The sequence below is a fragment of the Copidosoma floridanum genome, unplaced genomic scaffold (genome assembly GCF_036245765.1).
Source record: "Copidosoma floridanum isolate Cflo_tuat_1 unplaced genomic scaffold, Cflo_Japanese_pri ptg000011l, whole genome shotgun sequence".
Lineage (NCBI taxonomy): Eukaryota > Metazoa > Arthropoda > Insecta > Hymenoptera > Encyrtidae > Copidosoma > Copidosoma floridanum.
In genome coordinates, this window is record NW_028321888.1 from 27,391 (window position 1) to 54,830 (window position 27,440).

Genomic DNA, 27,440 nt, shown 5'->3' on the forward strand with positions numbered 1-27,440 from the left:
CCGCGCAGAGCAGAGCCTTAACTTCTAATAACATACCAAATAGCAGGTCTGCCAAACCCCCCAAGCTTGACCATTCTTGGACGATGTCCAGCTATTGCAATGCCACTAGAGTGACAAGCCCAAGTCAAAGCAGACAGAGCATCTTCACTGGAAACTCAGCACTTTCATGGCTTGGTTTGAGGAAGAAGTATGCTTGATGATACGATTGCGTGCCATAGCTGCCTGCGATGCCGGCAGTGCTCGGGTAATTCGGCTTAAGGGGTACTCTTAGACATCGGGCGAGCTTTGTAGAAATAAATGACACCTTCAAGCACGCGTTGATAAGGGCTCAGGCTGTTACGAGCTGGTTTCAACTGCCTCGCAGTTGGATCGATGCTGTTGGTAGAACGGTTAGCCACAATATCCGGTCACCGCTCTTTAGAGGGGCGGCATCGAGGTCAAACTTTTTCTGCTTTGGCCCGACGATGCTGTGGAGTGGTTCCTGGGCACGTTTGTGGCTGTACTCATGGAGCAGGCTGTTGTAAGTCGATCTGTAGTGTTGGCAGACCAAGCGCAACGAAAACGATCGTACCGGGTGGCCTGACTTGAGGCAGTTGAAGCAAAGGCTGTCTTTCTTAGCGAGGGCCTTTCTCGCTGACGGTTCGAGGCCTCGGAAGGTGCGGCAGTGGCCATCGTAGTGGTGGTCGTGGCAAGCCGGGTAGGGAGAATTTTTTTCGCGCATCACGAGCGACTTGTAGCTGTGCGAAGACTGCGGCTTGGATGCTAGGCGCACGTTCACCTCTCGCGTCGACCACGAAGCTTCAACGGAGATTAGAGCTCGGCATTTCCGTTGGAGGACGAACGTCAGTGTCTCGAAAGTGGCGACGTCACTATTTAGGATCACGCTCCCCGCCTCGAGCTACAGTAGCTTGACCTTCCAAGTACGACGAGTCATCGGGTCCATGCACGCCAAGGCGATGGACACAAGCCAGTCGTCCCAGGCTGATACAGGGTGGTGTAGGGCTCGGAGCTGAACCCAATGCCACTCTAGCGTATCAAGAAGCCCTTGCAAATCTTGTGCAGATTCGTCTCACAGATGTTTAAGGTTGCAGAGTGCCATGATGTGGTCCAAGATCAGCAGTCAAAGATGCTCAAATCGTGCATCAAGTAGCTCCCTTTCCGTGGCGTAGTTAGTTCCAACCGTTTGTAGCGTGTAAAAAACGGCCTTTGCCAGACCCTGGATGTGGATCTTTTGATAATAAAACTATTCAACGTCTAAGAGCTGCTGATCGCCGTAAATGAGCGCCCTGAATAAGTTGCGGAACGATTCCCATTCCTCAAGTTGGCCCGAAAACGTCGGAATGTTGATTTACGGTAGGCGCGGGCCACGCCTAAGGCTTGTTCTCGGCTAAGGATTCGTAGGGGTCAGCGTTGGGGTTAAGCGTTCTCTGGCGTTGTAAACATGGGATCAACCGCTGATGTAGGCTTTCTCCCCGATGACGTATAGGCTGTTTTTAATGTTGACCACTGCTTCGTCAGGTGTCATTGCCAGCAGACCCGTGTGGTTGACCGAAAAGTCGACCCAATAGCTGTCCTGTACCTCAAGTCAGGCCTCAACTTGCCCTAGAGTCTACTGACCTGACTCGACTGCCTTGACTGATGGTGAGAAGCGAGCGATCGCATCAGCTAGAGCACGCTGGATTGCCAGAAGGTCTTCCTATGCTGTTGTCCTCCCTGAAAAGACGATGTGGTGTTAGCTTGACATTCGTTATCGAATGAAGTTTTAATTTGATCTCTTTTTTCCCTCCTCCTTCTGAGGCCACGAGGGCGCCAGGCTGGATAGCAGGTAAGGTGGTGCGTGCGCTTGGGTGCTATCCACAACACGGGCTGCTGGGCAACCGTGGCGGCTGACTGAGCTCAAGCGCAAGCGTTTGCTTCATCTGCGGCGTGAGCCTGAAGCGATCACGGCAGCCTTTTGAAGAAAGGAATCTGCCAAGCAAGCGTACGTGGCGCGTGGCGCATGGCACGGACTCGGCTCGCCCGCAGTGCCTTTTAAAGGTTATGTACCTCGTGCGAGCGATGAAACTGGTTTGCGACGCAGGCCGTGAGGCAACCGCGGTAGATCACCGTGTGTTTCCTCGAGAAATCCAACGTGTTTGGCTTCCTCGCTCGCTCTACCTACTTATGTCGTTTTTAGTGTCAATGCTTCTCCGATGGAATGACCTGTTGGCTGGTGACGCTCTCAATGAGATATCCAGCTCAAGGGACCAAATAATTTTTTGAGTGAAGACCGTTATTTGTATTATTCATCACAAGTACAAGCTTAGCGATCAGGTCGGGGAGACATAGATCTGCGAGGCGGGACTCAGGAAAACAGTCCTCGGCTTTTTCATAGTCTTCTTTCTCTGGGCCTCGTTCTAAAAGTAACGAGCGCCACACTCGCTAGGTGCAGCCAGCCTCACCGTCCCAGCGTTCCCACCTTGTAGCAAAGCGAGGGCAGACGGGCGCTACACACGAGCCCGGGCCAAAGCAACAATCAGTGCCCAGAGTAGTGCCCTTTACAGGAGCCACACAAATATCACTATAATATAAAAAAAAAAAAATTTTTTTTTCTAATATTTATATAGTATTGCTTAAATTAAATATTCTGGAACTTTCACACAAAATGATTAGTATAAAGTTTTCTGCACAATACAGACAGTAAGCTTACGGCTGCTAATTGGAATGCTCCTCTTTCGACGCACAAGCCATGGCTTTGTAAATGGTAAATTGTACATAGTCAAATTTTAGCTAGCTTAAACGTTTGTTATTGCCGTCCTATCTAATAATTGATTTGAATTTAATTTTGTCTAACTCACTCAAAGACCTCTACGAAACATATATAAATAAACAGTTATAATTAGATTAAAAACGTATCAACTCAATAAATATAATAATAAAATAAGAAAACAGCGGATATTACAGTATAAGCGAAGCATTCAAACAATAATCAATGTAATTTTTATAAAGATAATGTAGAAATAGTTAGCCCAGAGAATCACGCTTTCGTGAATAAAATTTTAAAAGTACTTCATACTTTTTCGAAAGATACTGTATATTTTTCAATAGTTTTAAATAAAATTCTATATCGTTTTTTTTAAATAAAGTATTATATTATATTATATCTCCATGTTCCCATAAGTCCTCCCAGGCATAACCTCTGTTACACCGCAAACAGGCCCTGCTAACGAGCTTTATGTGACAGGCACCACGTATGGAGTCCATAGATGTTTCACGATTTTAAATATTATTCATTTTTACTAAATCAGTTCTTGTCTTCAATTCAATTCATACTTTCGTTGAATAATATGTAAGTTTATCATCTACATCACAAAAAATGTATGCATAACTGATACAAATATATTAATAAATGTGCTATTGTGTTTAAAGATTTTTTTTTAATAGTGTAAAATGTGACCTTCCATCCATAAAGTTTGAATTTCGTCGTAAGCACGTTGATGCACGCGGCATACATCTAGCATGTTGTAAACTATAGTATAGCCATCATCTTCTGTTTTTATAATGTAATATACTGATGAAAGAATTACATCTTGTGACAAAGATCAACCTACAACTGCTGTAATAACACAAAAATTGAAAAATTATTACTGTTGATTACGTCAAACTTAAATCACTGCCTTACTATGTTCCAAAAAGTATTAAAAACTTAATACTAATAGAAGTTATTTTATGCTGAAGCCAACTGCGAAGAAAAAGAAATTGTGCAAAAGTTTTCGCTTTCATCCTTAAAAAAAAAAAAAAAAAAAAAAAGTCCATGTTATAAAATTCAGGAGTATTGTCCTTTATAACGTTTTGACTATTAAATATTCCTGAAAAAGTGTCGCGAGTTACTCTCCAAATTCCAAAGACGTTTTTGTTATATTTGACAAAAAAAGGCAGACTAAACTCGCTTTGAAAATCACCTATGTGTGGAGGTGTACTGCTGCACCCATTTTACAACCCTTTTACTAATGTTATACCTAATCCATGGAAACAGTACTAGTATCTCCTATGAAACACCATGCCAGTTCAGCTGACACTCGATGCACCAACGATGCATCAGGTCCACTCACCACTGTGTAGCCTTCCCCCGGGGAGGACTCCATATATCAGGACGTCCACTCCTTGCCGTTAAGCCAGCGCTCTCTGCCGAAGCATCAGATCCAGCCTAATAAGCATCCCCAGAGAAGCCCCATGTTTTAGGGACCACTCCTCGCCAGTAAGGCAGGCTATGGCATGCTGTGTGATGGGCAAATTACCCTTCTTCTGTAACTTATTTTTACAAAAAATTTTACGTTTCTGTAAGATGAGGGAAGAGGGAAGAGACGGCAAAAATTTAGAGCGGTGTGTTAGGGAGGAGCATAGAGTTTTCTTACACGTTTGCTGTTAGGTGAGAATCACAGAAAACTTTAAAGAATTCTACCTTACTTTGTAGGGCGGGGGGTTGATAAAGGACCATGAAGAGTACAGGATGATGTGTCAATAGATCCACTAAAACAACTATATAATGTAGGAAAATATATAATTACGTGATGCTTAAAAATGTGAAAATAACGTTATGAACCCTTTTAATGTATACATCTAACATTACAATAAATACTGATGTAACTACATGACTGTTTCTGTAATTTGACTCATAAGAATCGGCCCCCTACAGGAAATACTTTTGTATTTTGTATTATTGTATAACTAGTAGTTATTTGCATTAATGTACGTATGAGTATCATGTTAAACAAAAGCAAATGAAAAACTAATATTTCTTTTATAATTTATCACCAATATAATCAGCAAAAAGCTCAACACATTAAGATTTTTTACTTACATATTAATTTAAATCAAACTATACTAAATTAATTCATGATCCTTCTCTTTAATGAATAAATGTATTAATAGTTTATAATTTGTATGCATAAAGTCCATTTATTTCCGTCCTGGGCGGTGCAGCATACTAAACAAAAATGTGTATTTAAAAGCACACATTTAAGGACGCATGAGGCTAGTAGAGAATAGTGGCGTGGCTTTTAAGTGATAATATCAGTAAAAATAACAAAAACAACGTTCACTTACACTAACCATATTTTTTCTACCGGGTTATCGTGACATCCTGTTGGCCTAGACACCAGGGCCATCCGCTTACTACTTATGTGTGGGGGTGTAATGTCGCACCCATTTACCAATTACCTAACTAATACTGTGCCCATCACACCATGAGTACAGTGTGAGTATCTCCAGTTAAACATCTTGCCCTTTAAGCTGGCACTCTATGTACCAATGATACGTCAGGTCCACTAATCACTGAGTAGCCTTCCCCAGAGACTCCATATTTCATGACATTCACTCTTCGTCGGTTGAACTGCCGTCCTGTCCCAAAGCATCGGATCCAGGCTGATTAACATCTTAGAAGAAGCCCCACGTTTCAGGGACCACTCCTCACCGGTCAAGTCACCGATCTCTGCCTGGCGAATCAGATCCGCTAAGCCCTACCTAGAGCCCTAACACCGTTTTGCATTTGCCCAGGCCTGACGACCTGTGGGGTAAGGAAAAAACCCTGGATTTACTCTGAAGGAAAATTCCATAAAAAAACCCGCCCCTAAACAGCGGGGGTTACATAGAAACTTTTCCCGATGAAAAAAGTTTTTGAATAAATCTGCATATACCGGGAATCAAACCCACGACCCGAGAGCAGCGTTGTATTAGTAACAAGCACGATAACCACTGAACTAATGCCACTCTTTATATCTTGTGTAGTAATTTACATACAATGTTGATGATTTTTTAGATCAAATTGTAAATTTCGTTTTTATTAGTGTCCAAAACACCAGCACAATCAACATAATACGAATTAAACTCTAAAAATTTCTATGGTTAATTTGTCTATATATCAACTAGTAATAAATGAAATTGCAGGCAAATCTATATCAAAAAAAAAACTTTTGCTTTTATTAATATTTAATGTTTTATTACTCATACACTTTACAATTGTTTATTTGAACGTATTCATCTATGTTTCATTTTTTACGGGGTGTCTGTATGTATGTATGGTAATAAGAACGTAATAATGGGCTTGTTAATACAGGGCATAAAACCACTCTTGAGTACAGGATCCGTTGTACGGAATAGGTATAACTTTACGATAAATAAAAAAATTAGAAAATTCTATAAGAAAGTTTTCATTAAAAATGAAAACATTTTAACAAAAATTTCTTTGATTAACATAAGAAAAAACTATCATTGTTTGATAATACATCAATATTTCAATGTAATTATTTTTGTTCGTATGAAAACAAAGTTAAACTGTCGTATATGTTAAAATATTCATAGTGTAAACTAAAATAAAAATAGTAAACATTTTACCCATTTAAAATTTGTCTCAGGTTCCGTAGTTTAGCAATTTCAGAATTAACAAGTTCACTTTTCTGTGACTCAAAATGTAAGGTGGCACGATGAACTGCAATTGGAAGCAAATCGATGAACAAATCTGAAAAATAAAAATTCATGTAGTACATACATCCTAAGAAATAAAATTATCTTAATTTCAAATTTCATTATTATAAGTTAAAAAAATTTTTAATCAGTTCTTAAGTAAAGCTTTTAAAAAAACTGTTAGGTGACGACTTTTATACATACATTTATTTTTTTTTTTCCCAATAAAAAAAGTTGGCAAAACCCCTTAAAAAATGTGCTAAGCAAAAGTCGTTTCCTAAAAAATCAGAATGTGCATTATTTTATTTATATAATTATATCATTCATATAATTATACATATACTAGTGGGGCTCGACTCACCTGCGCACTTCACGCTCCAACCACCTTATTTCCAGTATTAAAAAATGGTAAGAAAAATGAAAAAAGTTTCTCTGTTTTTTTCTTTTTTTTTTGAAGTTATACTTCTATAGGCGTGTTGTGTGCGGGGGTAAATCAACGATTTCAAATTTTGACCTTGAGAAAAAGTGTGATGGAAGTGGATTTTGCTTGACTCTTCCCCTTCGCCCCACCTCTCGTGACATACTTTCGGTTTTTGACGTACTAACAGTTTCCAAAGAGATTCAAACCCCCGACCTCTTACTTTCTGGCCACGGCCCTTCCCTACTCTACTATGAGAAGGCCCAACATAAGAATATCAATTACTTTATCTTATGTTACACTTTGTAACTCATTTTTCACAGAAATTTTATGTAATGTACATTAATTTATTTAGTTAAGTTATAAATTAAATAAATAAACAATTTACTTCGAAAATTTTTTTTACATTTAATGTTTTTTTAAAAAACTTGGCAATTAATGTATTTTAGCAGAGCACCCTTTCAATTCATTAGTAAATATTTACTCCTCCGTATTCGATTTGTTACTTTTACGATGAATAAACAAGTTTTTCTACAATTTATTCATATTTTTTCAAAATTTTAAAAAATTATAAAAAATTTTTTTGTACTGTACGAATACAATAATTAATTTTTATTGTATTTTATTCTTTTAAAAATTGTTTATTCGTAATTCAAGTGGTTTTTTGATTTAAGGACGTTCTTCACATAGTTTGAGGGGGAAATTTCAGACAAATGAACGCTAATGTGTAGGGTAAAGCTAGCAATTCTTTTTGTTGTGTGCACTGAGAGAACGTTGGTGACGCTGAAGCGCTAACTGTAGTTACAATAACATACTAATATCGTAGTACGCACGCTGCACCAGTTTTGGGAGCTCTCCGCTCCTAAACGGTAGTGCATGTGCACCAGCACGCGGGTCAAGACCTATACCTTTTTGTTCTCACAGAACTTACGCCAAATAAGATAAAGGACTCGTACTGACGTCTTAGTGCTAGTACTTTCCAAATTTTGACACAATGACACTCCTATTTAGGTGAAGTATTTGCGGTACGTCTCTGATGATATTGTATATATAGAAGCACAGATGTTATGGGCTAAATAACCTTGTATAATGTGTGAGTAAGAACACAGGATTCCATCAACTGATTTTGATTAAAAATGGCTTTTTCTTTTTAATCAGAAGCTTATAACTGCAGAAACAAAAAAATTTTTTTATCGTTTTTTTTTTTAATTAATTAATTTTTTTAAATAAATTTTTCAGATCCAAAGGTGGCTTCCTACATAGCACACAACATATCTAGATTTATCGAGATGTCTAACTTAATACAATAATAAGGAGATAGTATAATATGGAATAGGGATACTTGTGAAGATAGAGAAAAATGATTTTGTAAAATTAACAATATTCAATTTAAGTAAAATCAGTAATTTTAGAATTATACTCGCAAAAGACAAGAATCGTTTTCGTTTTTAATCTGGTTTCAATTTTTATTAAGCTTGTTTTACTCCTAACATAAGGTGCTACAAACAATTGCATCTATGTCATTACGCATTAAATATTTTAAAAAATTTTCCATGATAATATTATGTTAAATTTTTCAAACAGCACAAAAAGGTTTAAAAAATTACAACTGATGACACAATTAAAAACATTCCTGTCTTTTTTAAATGTAATGGTAAAATTTAGATCTGCACACAAATGCAAAATAGTAAATTTAATAAATTTATCGTGACATCCTGTTGGCCTAGACACCAGGGCCATCCGCTTACTACTTATGTGTGGGGGTGTAATGTCGCACCCATTTACCAATTACCTAACTAATACTGTGCCCATCACATCATGAGTACAGTGTGAGTATCTCCAGTTAAACATCTTGCCCTTTAAGCTGGCACTCTATGTACCAATGATACGTCAGGTCCACTAATCACTGTGTAGCCTTCCCCAGGAGACTCCATATTTCAGGACATCCACGCTTCGGCGGTTGAACTGCCGTCCTGTCCCAAAGCATCGGATCCAGGCTGATAAACATCTTAGAAAAAGCCCCACGTTTCAGGGACCACTCCGCACCGGTTAAGTCGCCCATCCCTGGCATCGTTAAGACACTTGGCATTGGTTCCGTTAATCCCTACTCATACCCCTCACACTGTTTCGCATTTACCTAAGCACAAAGACCTGCAGGGCAAGAAAAAAACCTTGGAATTACTTCAAAGAGAAATTTCATGGAGAAACAGCCAGAATTTCATAGGAAGGTTTTTCTGTAAAAACAGTTTTTGCAATAATCTGTTCTTACCGGAAATCGAGCCCACGACCCCTAGAGGCCAATGCTTATGACTCATTGACCATGTTGTTAATGTTTATGTTACTAGTGGCTTTCCATCTTGGCTTTCCTCAAGATTTATTAAGCAGAGCACTAAAGAGTGTTGACACGTAATCCTAATTTTAAAAAATTTTGTTCAGTATCCATGAAGTTTTGGTCATATAATAAAAGCTGTATGAAAGTTTAGAAAAATTAAACAATGCTAAAAATACCATGCGTTCCTAACGCTATGGAATAATGGTTGTAAGGGGCCGTTGATTTGTACTTCCTTACATTATATAAAATGAAAAGGGCTATTTGTTAACACCGTAAGAATTTTAAACAGATGAGAAATGTATAACTAAAAAATTTTTTTGTTTAATCGTAAGACTTTATAACAAAAGCAACAAAGTCCTAGAGCTTGATCTCTTTATTTTTTAGCACCACAAAAAACACAAGTACACATTATTCTACTCGCTTAGAAAGCTAGAAAATTAGAGTAATTACTGTCAGGGTTATAATGAAAAGCTGATGTCGTACTTAATAGATTCTTTATTGATCCATTTTAACGCTGCTTTTTCAATTTCAATAAATGTTATGCGACAGTTTCTCAACGCCTAAAATTGTATACATTAAAAGCATTTGAAGTTTTCCTTTTAATCCGCAGACTTACGACTTTAAGCATTATTTTAACTTTTGTTAGCCCTTTACTGATCTAGATAACGTTACTATCTCATATTCTACAAGTCCAACAATATTTATATGAATTGCATAGAGGTGTGAAAGATTAAATAACAATTTTTAGTATAGTTATACTTATAGCAAAAATTAAAAAACTAAATATACGCACATAGAACAATCTATAGTCATTTTGAGATAAAGTTTATCTCTTCTGAAGCATATAAATATCGTTCTATAATTATTTTTTGCTGTTTTATAGTAAATAAGTACTTTTTTAGGATTGTAGATACTAGCAATGCTGATTGACATCTTTTATTTAAGTACCATGTTGATTCATCGTGATCAAACTTAGTAAAAAACAGTTTTTTAATATTTCTGATATGTTTTGCTGCCTAACTATACAGTAATTGTGCTGACAATAGTGCTTCAAAAGGTTTAGCCACAAAACTTACCCGGGAAGCCTCTCACTTGAATGTAGCTCCTAAGCCGTCAAACTTTTGCCATGTGCTATTGCAGAGTAATACCACTCTGCATCAATTTCAAAATCTTGTTCATGATTCAAAAGGTTAGAAATATCACATTTATTTTTGAAATACCGTTTAGCTCTATCAATCACATATAATTTTCTGAAAATTTTTTGCATTTTTCACGATTTTTGGAATGAACTGTTTCTGAATGGTATATGCTGCAGATATTTTGTGCTTCAAACTATTTGATAAAAAATATAATTGTTGTGTTTAAGTTTCTAATTCGGCCTTTTAATAATAAATAACTAAGAAGCCTGTACATTATTAATTATCAAAATGAAAAGCTTGCGATGCTTTTTGAACTACATGGGAATAATTCTCAGAAGAATCTATTTTGACAAGAATCTCTCTATTTTTTAATTCATATTTTTAAGTCAATATAAATTTTGATTGTTGTTTTGTTATAAAGAAATGTGGTTTGAGAACTTAAACTTTCTTACAAAATAGATCTATGAAGTCTGATGTTTCAGCTGTTACAGTTTCTAACATAGACCCCTGATAACATCAGTCTAAGCCCAAATGCTGAACTGCACTTGATCAATAGAGTTGCTATCCAGAATTTTTATCAATAATTTTGAAAGAGCCGAGATATCAGGACTCTTAGATCACTGATGAAGGTGACAATCTGACAATGGTGTTCTGCAAGTGAGTAACTTCAAGCAGTCATCATAATCATTAAATACATCTTCTTTATGCATCCTTATTGCATCCAGCATTAATTTACAGTTATAATGTATAGCACAAACACAAAATGTGTGTGTTCCTCTTGCTCTAGCCAATATACAATTTTGCAAACGTAGTTTACAAAAAGTACTGAATCCAATACTAATATCAGTGTAGGTCTTTGTAATTAGTATGTACAGTTGACTGAGATCAAATAATAAAAGCCTTTTTTGCACATGTAATGGTGTACCATTAACTTTCATTGAATGTACATCCTCTGGCATTAGTCTGGTAACTGTCTCATCACTATAGAAATCAACTATTTTCATTTTAATGACTTTTGGTAAACTTTTACTAGCCTTTGTCGTGACATCTGCCTTTAGATCATTGTAAATCCTTTGCTGTTTTTGCTGCATGTCTCGATACGTCAAATTCTTCCGATACTCTTCTAATAGTTAATGAAAAGTTGGGCTACAGTTCAAATTTGAATTCTCATAGGATCATTATCATCTAACTCCTTTACTTTGCTTTTTAAACCTAACAAAAGATCTTCCAACTCCACCAGTCACATACACGGAGTTTCTTTCTCTTTGTATAGTAAAAAATTTGAGTTATCATTACTACACTGTGTATATGCATTAGTTTCCATATTGTTAGTGTTCTCACAATAACTGTCGATTGACATACAACCATCGAAAAGCTTTACTTTGCAATCATTACAATTCATTGCATTTTAAGGATTTTTAGGAATATGTGTTTGTTCTTGTAGAAGTGACTTAGATACTGTTCTGAGATTCAACCCCTTGTGATTGGGTACACCATTTTCTGTGTAAGGATTTATGCACCTATTATTGCGAACTTTGTAAAACTTAGTGATGAGTTTTCAATAAAATTAACACTTGCTATACTAAATATTGCATTGACACAAAATAACTACACGAAGCTGTACATTTGTTTAACTCTAAAAAAAAGATAACTTTATACTTTTATTATCATTAGTTACTAGGGATACACTATTTATCTAAAAATAATTCACAATAAAAAAATCATTTGTTAATATAAGCAGCAGGATTCTGATAAATAGGAACTTACGTTCAGATGAGCTACATTTAATTCTTTTTAGTCTCTATAATGTACTGAATAAACTTATTGTAAGCTATTCTTAACAATCAATGAATAATGAATTCCCATATTTTACGGTAACGCAGGAGAAAATTATACTTGAAAAACCGTTTTCTAAGTAATTTTTAGAGGGTCGGGAAAATATAAGAGAACTTTTCTGAAGAATAGATTCATGTCAATATGAAGCAAGTGAAACTGCATCAAAATAGTATTTTTCTATAAATTTACGATAACTTGAGTGATTGAAATACTCGAAAATCGTATTTTTTAGAGGTTTTTCGAGGTAAGAGGTGACAAAAATGAATACAGAAGAGCCTAATCGTGTTTTGTGTTAGTACTACGATAATCTTTATCAAAACTAAACATTGGACTAAAAATCATAGATGACAATATAGGAGATTTGAAGAATATCACAAATTCTTATGATAATTGTTAGAAACAAAAAATAATACAAAAAGCTAATATAACTTTAAGTATCACCATACTTGATGTACTGAACAGATGTTTTGTGCGACTAAAGATAGTGCTCTTAATACTGCACTAGCAAAGATTTACCTAATTGTTATAAATAAAATAACTGGTTTAAAAATGCATCTAATACTGCAGGCAAAGATAAATACAAGTTACAGTCTACAACATTAGTAGTGGAATCTGTCACTACGGCACAAAAGCTACTTCTAAACAGTAAACTTATGTGCTTTGCTAAAAAAATGTATAGTGTACAACGGATAATGACACAGTAAAGAAAAACTAAAGGCCAAACCAAAAGCCAAAGATAGTAATGTATTAATTTTAAAACAAAAAAAACTTACGAAACGTGAATTTTCAAAATTTTCAATAAAATTAATAACCATTTGAAATTCAATATTTAAGTTTAAATAAATAAGTTACTTGACAGGTGCCACAAAGTTAACAGCTATCATTAGTATTTTTAATTTTAATACGTAAGATTATATAAGACGTAATACATGACTTGCCGGACCTAATTTTCAGTTTTCCGGTGGGTGCTTTAAACAAGTATCGATCTCTTTTATATTTTTTTTTTAACATGTTTTACATAATTAATTATATTGTATATTTCATTAAAAAATTTGATTTTTCATTTTTGATAATTATAGCAAATGTAAAAAAAAATGTTAGTCACACAATTTTTCTTTCATATAACGACATTCGCTCAAGATTGTTTTGAATTATTGCTTAATATTTTCTAAATATTCCCTCAGACTTGTAAAGACACACAATTTTCCATACAAATTGTTTAGAAAAATAGTATATTATGCACCAACGGATAGAAGTACGGCATTTTCTCCCGGATGTGAGTTATTAACAAATACCCAGAAGATGATACCGTACTTTTACCCCGAGGTCTGTATACAATTATCTCTCTTTTCTTGCGAAAAATGTGATGTTTTTCCATGATTTTTAGAAGAAAAATTTAACATAACCTTTCAAATGAAAATCGCATTAACTGTTTATTAAGAAAAGTATTTTGGCATCTTCTGGGAAAAAACTGCCTCCCAAGCCGAAGGCGAAGAAGATAACAGTGTAAAGGATTTTAAAATACTTTTCTTTCAAGCCGTACGTAATTTTTTACCTGGGAAGAATGATGCACTATGCTCCTTGAAAACAGAAAACAAAGTCGTACTTTTAGTGAGGGTAAAAGAAAAAATCATATGTATCATTTATATTATAACTTTCCTTTGATTAAAAATTACTTTACATTCTATGCGTCATGTAAACCGACTACTATTGCCGCTCTGGTGCATTAATCAAGTACCCTATTGGGGCGCAAGACAGAAGTTTAACTGTATCACACTATTAACGTATCAATTTCGAGTAACGTATCATTTAATGTATTTTTCCGATTTAATAAAGTGTGTAGGTGATGAAAGGAGAAAGTTTATTAAAGGGAAAAATATTTCAAATGCGGATCATGTTTTATATTAAGTATTACCTTCAAAGCTAAAAACCAGATTCAAGTAACTTCTCTCGTTTATCGAGCGATCTAATTACAGCTTTTAACGAAGTGAAAATTTTTGTAGCAAGTAAAACAAAAAAACTACTACATTTTGTTCGTACTTGCAAAAGCAGGCTGAATAAAACATATGAATACAGTGTAGCGGTATTAACGCTTTTTACTAGTTACAGATTTTTACTTTTAATTCCGAATACCATCACCTACACACAAATGAGACAAGAAGACGACTAAATCGAAAGAAAATATTAAATAAGAAATTTTCTGAGATTGATAAGTTGATTACGCGATACATGTTGGTTCATGCCTTGTAGCCTAGTAGGGTAGCTCATGTTCCCACCAAAGCAGCGTTAGTAATAAATCAAAATGATAAATTTTTAGCCACGCAGTTATTTTCTGTACAACACACAGTTCTAAAGTGACACTTACAAAAAATGTGTACATTATGGCTAACGTAATTTCTATATCTTTAACTATCTCTTTATACGTACTAAACATGAAATACCCAATAGATATTAAATAATAGTTATCCATTATTATTAAATCTTATTCTCCAGAACCAAAAATAACAGATCTTACAAGTTGTGTAATACGTCTTATATAATTATATGCAAATCTATCATAATAATGATAGCTATTCAACGTGTGTCGTCATCTATGTAATTTCTTCATTCATACCTAAGTACTTGATTTTATAGAATTATAAGCCAATTAAAAAACAAACATGAATATCATAATTTTACTCAAAAAACTTTGATGGAACAGTTTTATTTCATTGAAAATTATATTTTGTAAAATTTGAAACATTTATTCTTATTACGTAAAATAATAAAAAACTCATACACTTTCTAAATTATATCACTTATTTATAAAATCAAATATTAACCACATCACTTGTGCATGATGACCATGACACATCAATTTTTTTTAAAAATATTAACATTTGTTGACATTTTAACCTTGTCTATTAGTTATTACTTTCACTACTTTGCACCTCTGATAGTTGGCGTGAAAATTTTTAAATAAACAAGATATCGACGGCTTGGTAGATGACAGAGCCATCTCTGAAAATTAAAAGAGAATTTTAATCACTAAAATTTTTTTCGCAAGAGCGATTCAGGGTATAATCAACCAAAAATAATCTCGAAAAAAAATTAATTAAATAAACATTAAAGAAAATCTACAGTACTGGAGGAAAAATTTTGTGGGCAACACGGGAAGAGAATTAGTATTAAGAAAATTTATAGAACTCAACAATTATTACAAAGACAGCAAAATATCCAACCAACAAGCAAAAATCAACAGAATGATAATTCCAGAATTTCACAGAGAAGATTTTAAAAGCTGAAAATACAGGTTGTTGATGCTTTTAAAATAAAAAGATTGTAAAGAAACAGAGATTAAAAAAGCAAAAAATAAAAAAATAGCAAGGAAGAGAAGTCATATAAAAGCAAAAACAATTTAAAAAAGTACAGTGTCAAACAAACAATGTGCTTACATAACTGAGTGCAAAACGGCGTATCAGATAATACAGAAATTAGAAAAAATATAAATTAAGAAGACTGCTACATTACAAGCGCTTAGGAAAACTTCAATAGAAGTAATCTGAAAAATTATGACAGAGTGATAAATTTTTTTTAAAGATTTCAAAAAAGCGATTTAAAAATGCAGATTAGCAAACGGAATGCTTAAAGCAACTATAAAAAACGAGAAATCTACTAAAAACATAACCATTAAATTACAACTTTGTTGAAGATTTTATACATAGATTATTCCCAGAAGAATAAAAACAGTAGACTATGTGAAATCAAAAATAAAAGAGTAGAATCTACGTAAATGAGAAAATAAAAAGAAAAATAGTTATTTAGTTAAAAAAACAAACGCCAATGTTTTATATTGGCCAGCTTTATATATACTTTTAGAAGACGAATTGTTATTGGAATTCGCTTAATAATATATGTCTGAAATAGCAGTTCTAAAAAAATATTTTTGTTAGCAAGGTAGTTCAACGTTAAGTGGCCCTAAAAAAAACCGATGAAAAAGATAATAGTTTAGTCAACGTAAAGATTAATGATAGCCCTGAAAAAAACCGATGAGATTGATGATTGTTTAGTGAACGTAAAGATTAATGATGGCCCTGAAAAGGGCTGGTAGTGATACTTCCCGTTCCTTATACTCAATGACGGAGAGCTGGCTGTGGGTTGATGATTTGAAAAACCGGATTTGGCGTTCTGTAAACAGCGCAGATCCGCCACTTAACTTAGCTCAGTCAACGGGGATCGCGGAGCTCAAGTATCTGGACCCGGGGTAGCTTGACTGTCGCCCTCGGAGTCTCTACGTTAGGAAACCATGCTGGAGGAATATACGCCACTGGCCGAAGAATATTCCGTCTTCTGATAGTTGCCCAGATTACCAACTGCTTATTTATATTCGGAGAAGTAGGCCTAAAAAATTCCTTCTCCGTGTGTCTTCTGATGGGATGAACCACTAAGCAGGTAGCTGGTGACATTTCCAGCCAATGTAGCTGCCTGAACTCTTCAGGGTTTTTTTTGGCTTGCTGTTGTAGCAAAAGCTCCTCTGGCAGCACCGAGTCCGTTGAAAGAACGGCCACGATACCCTGAAGTGTTGTCGCAGGGTGTGCTCTGGCCAGACGTCTCCTGATATTGCGCCAGAAACGTTGGCGTTTAGAACGTCTAATTTTTCGTGGCACTCGATAATCTTGCTGGTTCAGAGGGGATTTGGACGTAGGTCGCTTACCCATTGGAGAAGAATGTCGTCAGTAGCCAGGATATCCAGCTGCATGACTAACACCTCTATTCTGGTCTCAAATAAGTCAAATTAATAGTTATAAGTAATGTTAAGAAAATTTTTTTCCGATAAATATACAGAGGTTGTTTACTGTCTTAATTGTTTTGGATATTAGTTTGAACGCTATTTTTAACCATAAAGTTTTTAAAGCGTTCACTTTGGTATTATTATTATCGTCATATATAAATTTGTAAGAATTTATAAAACATGTCCTACATGATGTATGTTACAACTTTATATAAATATGAAAACTTTTACGTTTCGATAAGATAATAAACGTAGTAGCCATTACCAGTAGCTTTACATTCCATAAACACGTTTAACTTCTAAGTGCCCGATGTCTAATATAAGCATAAAAATTTACGATTCAATAATTATGTCTTTTTTTGTCAATGACTGTATCTTACATTTTTTTATTAAACATAAATTAATAATGAACATTTCTTATTTATGTTTCAATTAAAAATATATTTCGTTATCATCAGATTTATCAACACCTTCGTAAGTTGCATGATCTATGCTATGGTAAGTTAATATATTCCTATTTAGTTAATTTAAAATTTAGTTACGTAGATAATAAGTGTATTTATTACAAAAAGTCAGTATGAAGTTACTAATTAAATGCTTATTAAGCTAATGTAATATTTTTGAGAAAATGTCACAAGTTTTCAATGCTGGGAATTTTTAATGTTTCAATTTTTCCTTTCAACCCCTAAAAATAGAAATTTGAGAGTCTCAACTATTACCATAATTATGTTACTGTTTTTTATCACAGAAAAAGTATGACAAAAATTTCCTCTTAAAATAATTTATTTATTTTGAAATGGTATGTTTGTACTACATAGATCACGTTAAGTCCTGTTTACAGTTTTTAAGGCTTTTTTTGGATCATTTATGTCTCATACTAAATTATTACATTAACTTCTCGTAGTTTTTTTTTTTTTTTTTTTTTTTTTTTTTTTTAATTCCCTCTCTAAATACACTCTCTATATTGTCTAAGTTTGACGGTAAACAAAAGGTTCTGTGACGGGTTATTCCTTATAAAAGCAATATCAATGCGATGCCAGTCCAAGACATTGGTCATATTATTTTACGTAAAGAAATAAAGTAATCCATCAATGTTTAGTATAAAAAAGTTTTTCTCGATCCTCCAGGACCATTGATAAAAAAAAAGTTCTATAAGGGGTAAACTGTACAGTTATTAACACCTTAAGGTAGTGATTGACCCCTGTATAATTTGTATATCTATATATAAAGGCTCCATTTAAAAATGCATGTGGCGGTCAATCACTATCGGGGGGTCAACAACTGTACTCTTTACCCCTAGTTTGCTTACATATAATTTAAAAACTATTTTTTTGATTATCACTTAACTGAAGGTACATGAAATTATTGTGTATTTACAAAATGCAATTTCTTCAGTGTTTTTTGGGTTAAAGTGAATCTCATTTGGAACTGGTAAATTGAACAATAAACATGATTCATGTTCTGATTCAAAGATTTAATTTATGTATAAAAGAACACTGTTACCTTTATTATCAATAAAATTATTACAAAAAATATTTCGTAATTTTTCTATATTCAATATCATATAAATAATCGATAAAATTCATAGCAATTGCAGTATGCTTCAACGTTTTGTATTGACCATTGTTATGTGCTTTAAAATCTTCGGCTGATGATGCTTCATGCTTTTTATTTAATAATAACTTTTAAAAAAGCACTCATGATCTTCATCAGAAACTATATTTAATCTTCTTGTTGCTTTTATTAAAAAAATTTTTTTTCTTTTTATTAAAACCTTAAGATTATTACTTAAAATATAATTTTCAGAAATGTGTACGTACTTTAATTATTTTACAAGATCATTAATCTTATCTAGCCTAAATGAAGCTATTAAGGGTGTCTGCCATTTGTTCAGTTTACGTATTTTAAATTTTAATTTCTTCAAATATAAATTTTTGAAAATATTTAAGATGTACAAATAAATTTACCATTTTGTAACTTATACTACAAATTGGAAGCACTAACAATGTCTATGCTGCTTTAATTGGACTCAAATATCTACTATCAACATAATTTTGAATTTCGTCAAGAATTGTATTTTCATAAATATTTACTCTTTGAATTTTTACAAACGCTTTATCACCACCTTTATAAATGTAGTCATATCTGTTTAATATTAATTAAAATTTATGTGACACTCATGTGACATTAAGAAAAATTTGTTTTATGGTTCTACCATTAAAATATTCACCAGAATGGTGTCTTTATTTTCGATTTTATAATAGTGATAATCCAAAAAATTATTTTTCTATTAAACTGTGGGTAACCATTTTTTATCAACAATCTTACATTAGTTAGAGGTTTAAGAAATTCTTTTACATATTTGTTAATAAGTTTTTCTGCAATTTATTTAGGTATAAAGCATGTTGTGTAGAAATCAAAGCAAAAAAACATAATGTACGTTTTAAGAATAAATATATTGATAAGAAATTATTTAAATGTCGTTTGAGTCACAAACTGTTTAAGAGCATGAACACAATCCCGTCGTCACATATGTACACAAAATTAAAAAAATTTCACTTATATGAACCGCAAAGTCTCAAAATTTGTTGTAATCACTAACCTCAAAAACTACCGGACTAATTTCACTGAAACTTTACATTCTCATTCTTGACACTTCTTTAACAGTTTTCGATCGATTTTATCTTAAAAAATTAATAACAATAGTATTACGTAAGCTCAAAGTTTTGCAAACATACGCTATCTGTACACTCCAATTCGGTAAGATACCCTAGGTGGCGTTGAAGTAAAATCGAAGCCACCTGCAATTGAAATATGTGGGTCTAGTTATAAAATCTCCGAAAAAAATGTCGAACACTGTAGTTGTTCACTGACAGTACGTCAAGAACAGAGATGCAAGTCGTGCAGCTGGGGCTTCTAACTAACGATGACTCTCCTCTCTAATGGACAAGCAACTTGAGTCGAATTTCATCCAACACCACCAAAATTGATAAGTGCTATTAAAATAAGCATTCCAAAAAGTAAACAGTTAAGTCTCCAGTATAATACCAGGAGACATCCAGCCAAAGCTCAATCTGCTATAACTCTTCAGGGTTTTGTGGCAGTTCTTCCAACCAACCTGGTGGTACCAAAGCACTTTTTGCTAGCTTATAACACCAAGTCAGGGAAAACAACAATAAAAAATTCAGGCTACTACATTGGCTGAAAATTTTATCAGCCCACTACTAAGTGGGTAAGAGTTCAGCTACTAACAGCCAGCTTTCTATCATTAGGAATGAGAATGAGGAAGAACTAGAAGTTTCACCATTGGCTTTTTTCAGGAACATCATAAGTCTTTTAAACGCTAAAGTCTCCGGCATTATACCAGGAGGTGTCTAGCTAGGGCACTATCTGCTCGAACAATTTGGAGTATTATGGCTGTTTTTTTAACCACCTTGATGCTACCCTAACAGGTTCTACTGCTACAGTAAGCCAGGGAAAATAACCCTGAGGAGTTCAGGTAGCCACATTGGTTGAAAATTTCATCAGCCTCCTTCTTAATGGTTCTGTTCAATAAATATACTTGAAGGTAGTGGATTAATTATATTACACTTCACAACACTTAAGATAATACATTTAATAATAAAAATAAAGATTTAGTACGATTACAAGATCTCATCTCGTTATACTGAGAGACTATACGAGAGCGTACATGCGCGGCAACGGCCATGTTCTGTCTGTCTTAATTTTGCCACCGACTCCACTGTGCAATATACACAGCACACACACATCAGCTTGCACTCACAGTGCCCATGCCACATAACATAAGTGACTACTTACACATCTAATATAAATTTACTTATTCAAATAAAACGTCCAATGACAGTTGGTAAATAATTAAAAACAACGTCCAATGGTGGTACTGTCAAATTTTGAATTTATTAAAAAACAAAACGACGTTTCGGCCGTTTGGACAACGGCCCGGCCCTCATCAGGTACAAAAATCTATGAGTAATAAAATTCTTTGCAATACAAATTTAAGTGAAATATAATAAACGCAAATTAAGTTACATGTATAACATATCTCTGACTCTTACGAAAGGGATGTAAAATCGTAATGTAGTCAGAGTTTCAAGCTAAGTTGCTTTTATACCCTGCACATACACAAATGACATAGTACACGCACGTAATACAATCAAATAAGAATCGCAAGCAGTTCCTTGAGACGCACATAAACAGTTCATGTTTTCTTAATACTATGAATGAAAGGGGTCCTCGAATCATGTATATAAAGTTAGTCACCTTTCTTAATTGACATAACGAGAGACCTATAACAATCTTTCAATTTTTCTGTATCTTGTTGTCTGTTAATATTATTATTAAAGTAATGTATATTTAGCATTTCGGAAAAAAGGCGCTTTTTGTAATTTTGTTCTATGTCTAAAATTTTAATATTATCAAAATTAAAATTATGTGTAAATTCAATGCTATGTTGTGATAGTACCGATGTATTCTTTTTTTTTTCTCGATGTCTCTTTTGTGTTCTGTCATTCTTAACTTTACAGCTCTCGATGTTTGACCAACATAACAGCAGTTGCAATTCGCACATGGTATGTGGTAAACAACATTTTTTTTATCGAGTGGCTCAGTTACATCTTTTCCAAGTAAAAAGATCGATTTTAATTTATTGTTTAAACTGTATATAAGACCAATGTGAAGCTTCTTACAATAATATTTAATATGACTATGCAAGTAGGAAATATACGGTAATGATAAGATTAATTTATAATTATTTTTATTTCTGTTGCTATTGTCAATCGTATTCATGTTTTTCAAGGTATTTAATCTTTTATTCACAAATTTGTCAATAAATCTTTGAGGATAGTTGTTAGCTAATAAAAATTTATTAATCAATTTTAAATTATAATTATGAAATTGTGTGTCTGCTAATTTAATAGAAAAGTCTACAAGTGTGTAAATGATACCTATTTTATGTTGTATTGGATGGTGGGAAAGAAAATTCAAGTATCGGCCTGAGTGTGTGGGTTTTTGGTACCAATTAGTTAGTACTGTGTTATTTTTTTGAATAATAATCTCCAAATCTAAGAAACTGATGCTGTTGTTATTGTTACATGTCTCAACAGTGAATTGTAATTCAGGACAATAGCTATTAAAAATGTTTTTGGTATAGTAGATATATTTAGTAGGCACGCATATGAGGATATCATCCACATACCGTACGTACAATGGAACATCAAAACATAACTTATCTAAACATGAAATTTCAAGTAAACGCATTACGAGATCACACATTACTGGACTACAGGGACTGCCCATTGGAGAGCCGAAAACTTGTTTGTAAAATTTTTTGTTAAATTGAAAAAAAGTTGAATTCAAAACCAATGACACTCCTGCGCAAAATTCATTCAAAGAAACATTGATCTTATTATTCAAGAATTTCCAAAAATGTTTTATTGCATTTGTGATTAAGGTTTCACTAGTATTAGTGAATAGACTAACTACATCTAGACTAATAAGAGTGTAACCAGGTGGAATGATAACTTCTTTTAATTTATTTTTTAATTCATAGCTATTTTTTATGTGTGATTTTGCCAGCGGAATATTCTTAATCAAAAAATCAGAAAGAAATTTAGAAAAACTATATGTGGGTGAATTCAATGTTGAGACAATGATACGGATAGGAAAGTCTTTTTTGTGTATTTTTATCAGTCCATAGCATTTAGATAAGTCTTTTTTATGAATATCTTTATCAAATTTACTTAATTCATCAAATTCATCAAAAACACCGTATTTATCCCACTTGCTTACAAAATTCTTAGTATCTTTTATTAATTGGTACAAAGGATTTTTCTCTATTTGTAAATAATATTTATCATCACTTAACAATTCTTCTACTTTATTAATGTAAGTTTCTTTTTCAATGACAACAGTGGCATTACCTTTGTCTGCTTTAGTAATTAAAATGTGTTCATTATTTTTAAGGAAGGCTCGTGTTCGCTTTAAATTGTCTTGGAGAACTCCATCATTTAAAGAAAGACGAGTAGATACATTATGTTTATTGTTATTGATAATGTTAAGAAGTTCCTTTTAAATTTACTTATAATCCAACAGGTTCGTTTTGAGGGCACACCCGCAGAGAAGGTATTCCCCAGGCCCATTTCCTAGATCAACGATACATGGTTATTTATCTAGGAATAACCCTCAGACGACCTATTCTTCGACCAGTGGCGTACCTTCCTTTAACATGGTCTCCATAAAGAGAGACTCCAAGGGTAAGAGTCAAGCTACACGCAACCGGCTCTGTATCATCGAAAATAATTATAAGAATGACTGGAAGTATCACCACTGGCCCTTTCAGGGCCATTATAAGTAATTACGTTCCCTGATTAACCATCAATGTCATTGGCTCTTTTTAAGAACATGTAACGTTAAACTACCTTGACAAAAAATACAATTTCAGAACAATGTCCAGCAATGATTCGTTCGCTAAAAGACTACATAAGGCCGGTCATTATTAAACCAAGTCAGTTATTTACTGGCAGACGTCATGAAAGGAGTTTTTCACTGCAAAGCTCGATAACTCGGCTACTAACAACCCTGCATTTCCCTCTCGACTCTAGACATTCAATCAGGAATTACCGATTCTTTCCAAAGTCTGCGTTGAGCAAACATAACAGAGAATATATGAAGGAGAAGTAAATTGAGCAAACGGGGCAGTCTTCAACAGGCAAGCGTCATGTACCAATCTTCCCACTTCAGATCTCTAAAACGACTGAGCTCTGCAAAAAAGCAGGTAATTTAGACACCACTCTCTCCAAAGTAACACCAGAAGACGTTAGGAAAGAGCTTTACAACTAGCTCCAACGCTTTAGACGTTGTAGTTTTTCTCCTGATCAGTCTGGTGCTACAACAGCAAGACAGGAAACATCGCCTTAGGTATTAGGGTATTAGGCGGTCACATGTAGTGGAAACTTCAGTCAAGAAAGAGTTCAGCTCACCAGTCCTTCTTAAGATGATAAGAACGAAGACTTTAAGCTCTAGGACTTTTCTGCTCTGGTAATTGACTTATAACATTGAAAAAAATTTTTTTTGATTATATATTTTTTGTCAGTTTTAAATCTTTACAGTTTTAACAAACAGCACTTGTTATTTAATATAATTTAAGAAAGTGAAAATCCACGACCTTTTTATGGCAACAATTATCTTATGTAATACAGAACTCACGGTACAATTCAGCATAATTATATTTTCCTACTTTTTACAGCTTATTATTTGACCAAAGAAACTGCATGAATTTCGAACAGAAATGTTTTTACTAAGAATATTTTGGTTCAGAAAGTGTCATGAATAGATGTAAAAGTTGTAACTAAAAACGTTTTTCAAACACTACGGTGTTTTATTCAGTGAGTCTCAGGGAAGCCCAGAGAGAGGGGCCGCTAGTATAAAATATTTTCAGAATGTGGGAAAAAATTTTTGCGCAATGATTTAATTAAAACGCATGAAGTTAATGTACATCAAAAAGTAATAATATTAAAAAAGCACTCTTAGTATGTAAGCATTTTAAAAAATAAATTTTTATACAATTTTATCACAACGTGAAAACACAATAACAAAAATTGATTTTAAAGTAAACCATGATATTTATTAATACATAAGAAAATACTCTTAGAAAAATAAGTAAGTGTTAGGTAATTAAGCTTTATATAACGAATTAAAATAAAACAATGAATAATACACTTCTGATAAAAAATTTTTTATCATGCTGCTTATAATAATCCTGAACAAAATAATTTAAAAATAGTAAGTAAAATAATTAGAAACCAAAGAAAAACTTTCTAAAAAAGTGAAAAACTTAAGGTTTATGTATATATATATATATATATATACACATATATACACTATTGGGGCTGACGTTCCCCTGCGCGCTCTGCGCGCCAACCCCCCACTAACAGATTGAGTTGATAAAATAACAACAATACTCGTGTAATTATCAATGCAGGCTGAGAATGAGTTTACAACAGCAGAAAACGCGACTCACAAAGGAGTTGATAAAACAGATGATAACATAAATATTAATTTTCCAATGGAATTTTCAAATAATATCAGAGAAGATCTTTCACCACACGAATTAAAATTAAAAATAAATGTTAACGTAATGTTCATAAGAAATTTAAGTATATCAGACGGTCTTTGTAATGGCACCAGATTAAAAGTAACAAGATCATTTAAGTATAATATAGAAACAGAAATAAGAACGGGAGAAAAAAAAGAAGCAAAGTTTATATTCCTAGAATAACATTGAAACTGGCACCTCATCATCATTACCTTTTGTCTTACATAGAAAACAGTTTCCCTTTATATTAGCATTTTCTATGACTATCAACAAATCACAAGGACAGAGTTTTGATTCCTCAGGATTGTATTTTAAAAAACCTTTATTCTCTCATGGACAATTATAAGTTGCTTTATTAAGACGTAAACATCAAAAAAAAATTTTTTTTCCGATTATATCCGAGAATAAATCAGAAATTGATAATATTGTTTAGCAAGAAATTTTTCGGTCATTCAAAAATATGTAACTTCAAAGATCATCACATTTAAAAAGACGAATGTTAATTCATAAAAACCATGAAAAAAAAGTATGTGAAAAATGTGAAAAGCCTTTTAAAAGAACAGATGGGTTAAAACGACACATGAAATGTCACAACATTAAATTAACAGAATGAATTATTGTTTTAAAAGCTTAATTGTGTTTGTCTATTTAATTATACCTACTCCTGAATTCTGTCTTTTCGTAAATTAAGTCCTCAGGTAATCAAGAATTTCATATTTGGGTAAAGTACACATGTATCCGAAAGAGATTCTAAATGTAAAAGTTTAATAAAGTGAAACAAATAATGGTCCTTCAGAGACTTACAGTGAGTAAGGGGAAAATAATAGACAGAGGGGGACATATGATCAGTGACTTGAAAAACCCTAAAAACGAGGTATGACTTAGTTACTAAATTACATATATTTTTTATCATTTCAGACGGTAAAATATTCTATTAATAAGTATTTTTTGGGGGAAGGTGGAGATAGAGGTGGAGGAGGAGCAAGGGAGAGCTGAGGGGGAGCGGGGAGGAACGGAGGGACTGAAACTCACTTTCGTCAATACAACTATATAATATAGGAAGATATATATATACATATATGCGTGTGTGTGTGCGAGGGCAAGCGAGTGTGTTGATAAAAGGTGACTCTTGCAAACAACCATGTGTGCGGTAGGTTTATCAGACGTCTGTGTAACTGTTATAACAATTACAATGTTATTACAATGTTAATACCTGTATACATCTTACGTACGTTATCACCAGCATCATAAATGTATAAAAAGCCTGCATAAGTGATTTTCACTTAAGATTTAAATACTACTGATGCTTTGCCCTTCTGCAAGCTCCACGCATCAATCCCTCTACATACCATATAGTGAATTGTATACAAATGCTAAAATTATCTGATTATAATAACTGTAACTATATGTATAGGATTAAACTCTTTATATGTTACTCTATTATAATATTATTACAAATCGGTTTATAACATTAAAATTTTAAAATAACAATCAATTATATCAAGTCAGTAGTCTATTATTTATTCTACGTCTTCGAGGCAGCACACTTATATTCATGCGGCCCATTACCATAGTCAGATACCTACTTAACAAGTTTAAAAATTTGTACTCGCTGTGCATGTTCTACATACATAAAGGTGTACATGCGTGCACAAATAGTAAAAAAAATGATATTTCATTAACATCTACATAAGATTTAAAATTCAAATTTAAAATTAGTGATAAACTATAGTAAATAATAACTACACGACAGAAAATAAGCTTTTTACTGCAATGGTTTACCGCTATGGTAAAGTATATTAATTAAATTTGTTCTTAAATTTCAAAAAGACGGAATCTAAAAATTGAAAAACCGATCGTCCAAAAAAAACTACATGTTTCCGGTTTGGTACAGCTTCTTTCATTTAAACCGTTAAATATAGCCTAACGAAGAAGTGTCATTGTTGTAAGAATCATTGTTTATACTGACTTTCATAGGTAAATGGCACGTATTGAGGTAGGAGATTAGTGGGGGGGATATTAAAAATCGTATAGTAAGTCTGTGGGGTTAGGGAACAACACAACAAAAATTGTATATGTCGGTAGGGGGTATGTTATGGGTTTTACTGTAAAACTAAATGGATAAGATAACGGAGGAACCAAGAGCAGCATTGGCTCAGTAGTAAGCGTGCTTGTTACTGATACAACGCTGTTCTAGGGGTCATCAGTTCTATTCACGGTGAATGCAGAGTTTTTAAAAACCTGTTTTTATCAGGAAAAGTTACTATGTAACCTCAGCTGTTTTGCGGCGAAATTTTTATGGAATTTTCCTTCAAAGTAATTCCAGGGGTTCTTCCTTGCCCCACAGGTCTTCAGGCCTGGGTAAATACAAACTAGTGTTAGGGCAATAG

The 27,440-nt window shown here is 33.5% G+C and overlaps 1 protein-coding gene across 1 annotated transcript in view; it reads right to left on the reverse strand.

The window, feature by feature from the left end:
* Positions 1-349: 349 nt before the first annotated feature.
* LOC149375133 (apoptosis-linked gene 2-interacting protein X 1-like) overlaps positions 350-27,440 on the reverse strand; it is a 415,535-nt gene continuing 388,444 nt past the window's right edge. Inside the window, exons 8-10 of the mRNA XM_089590084.1 lie at positions 6,373-6,496; positions 884-981; positions 350-798 (exon numbers count right to left, since the gene is read on the reverse strand). Coding sequence (XP_089446210.1) covers positions 350-798; positions 884-981; positions 6,373-6,496 — 671 coding nt within the window. The remainder of the gene's footprint in view (positions 799-883; positions 982-6,372; positions 6,497-27,440) is intronic.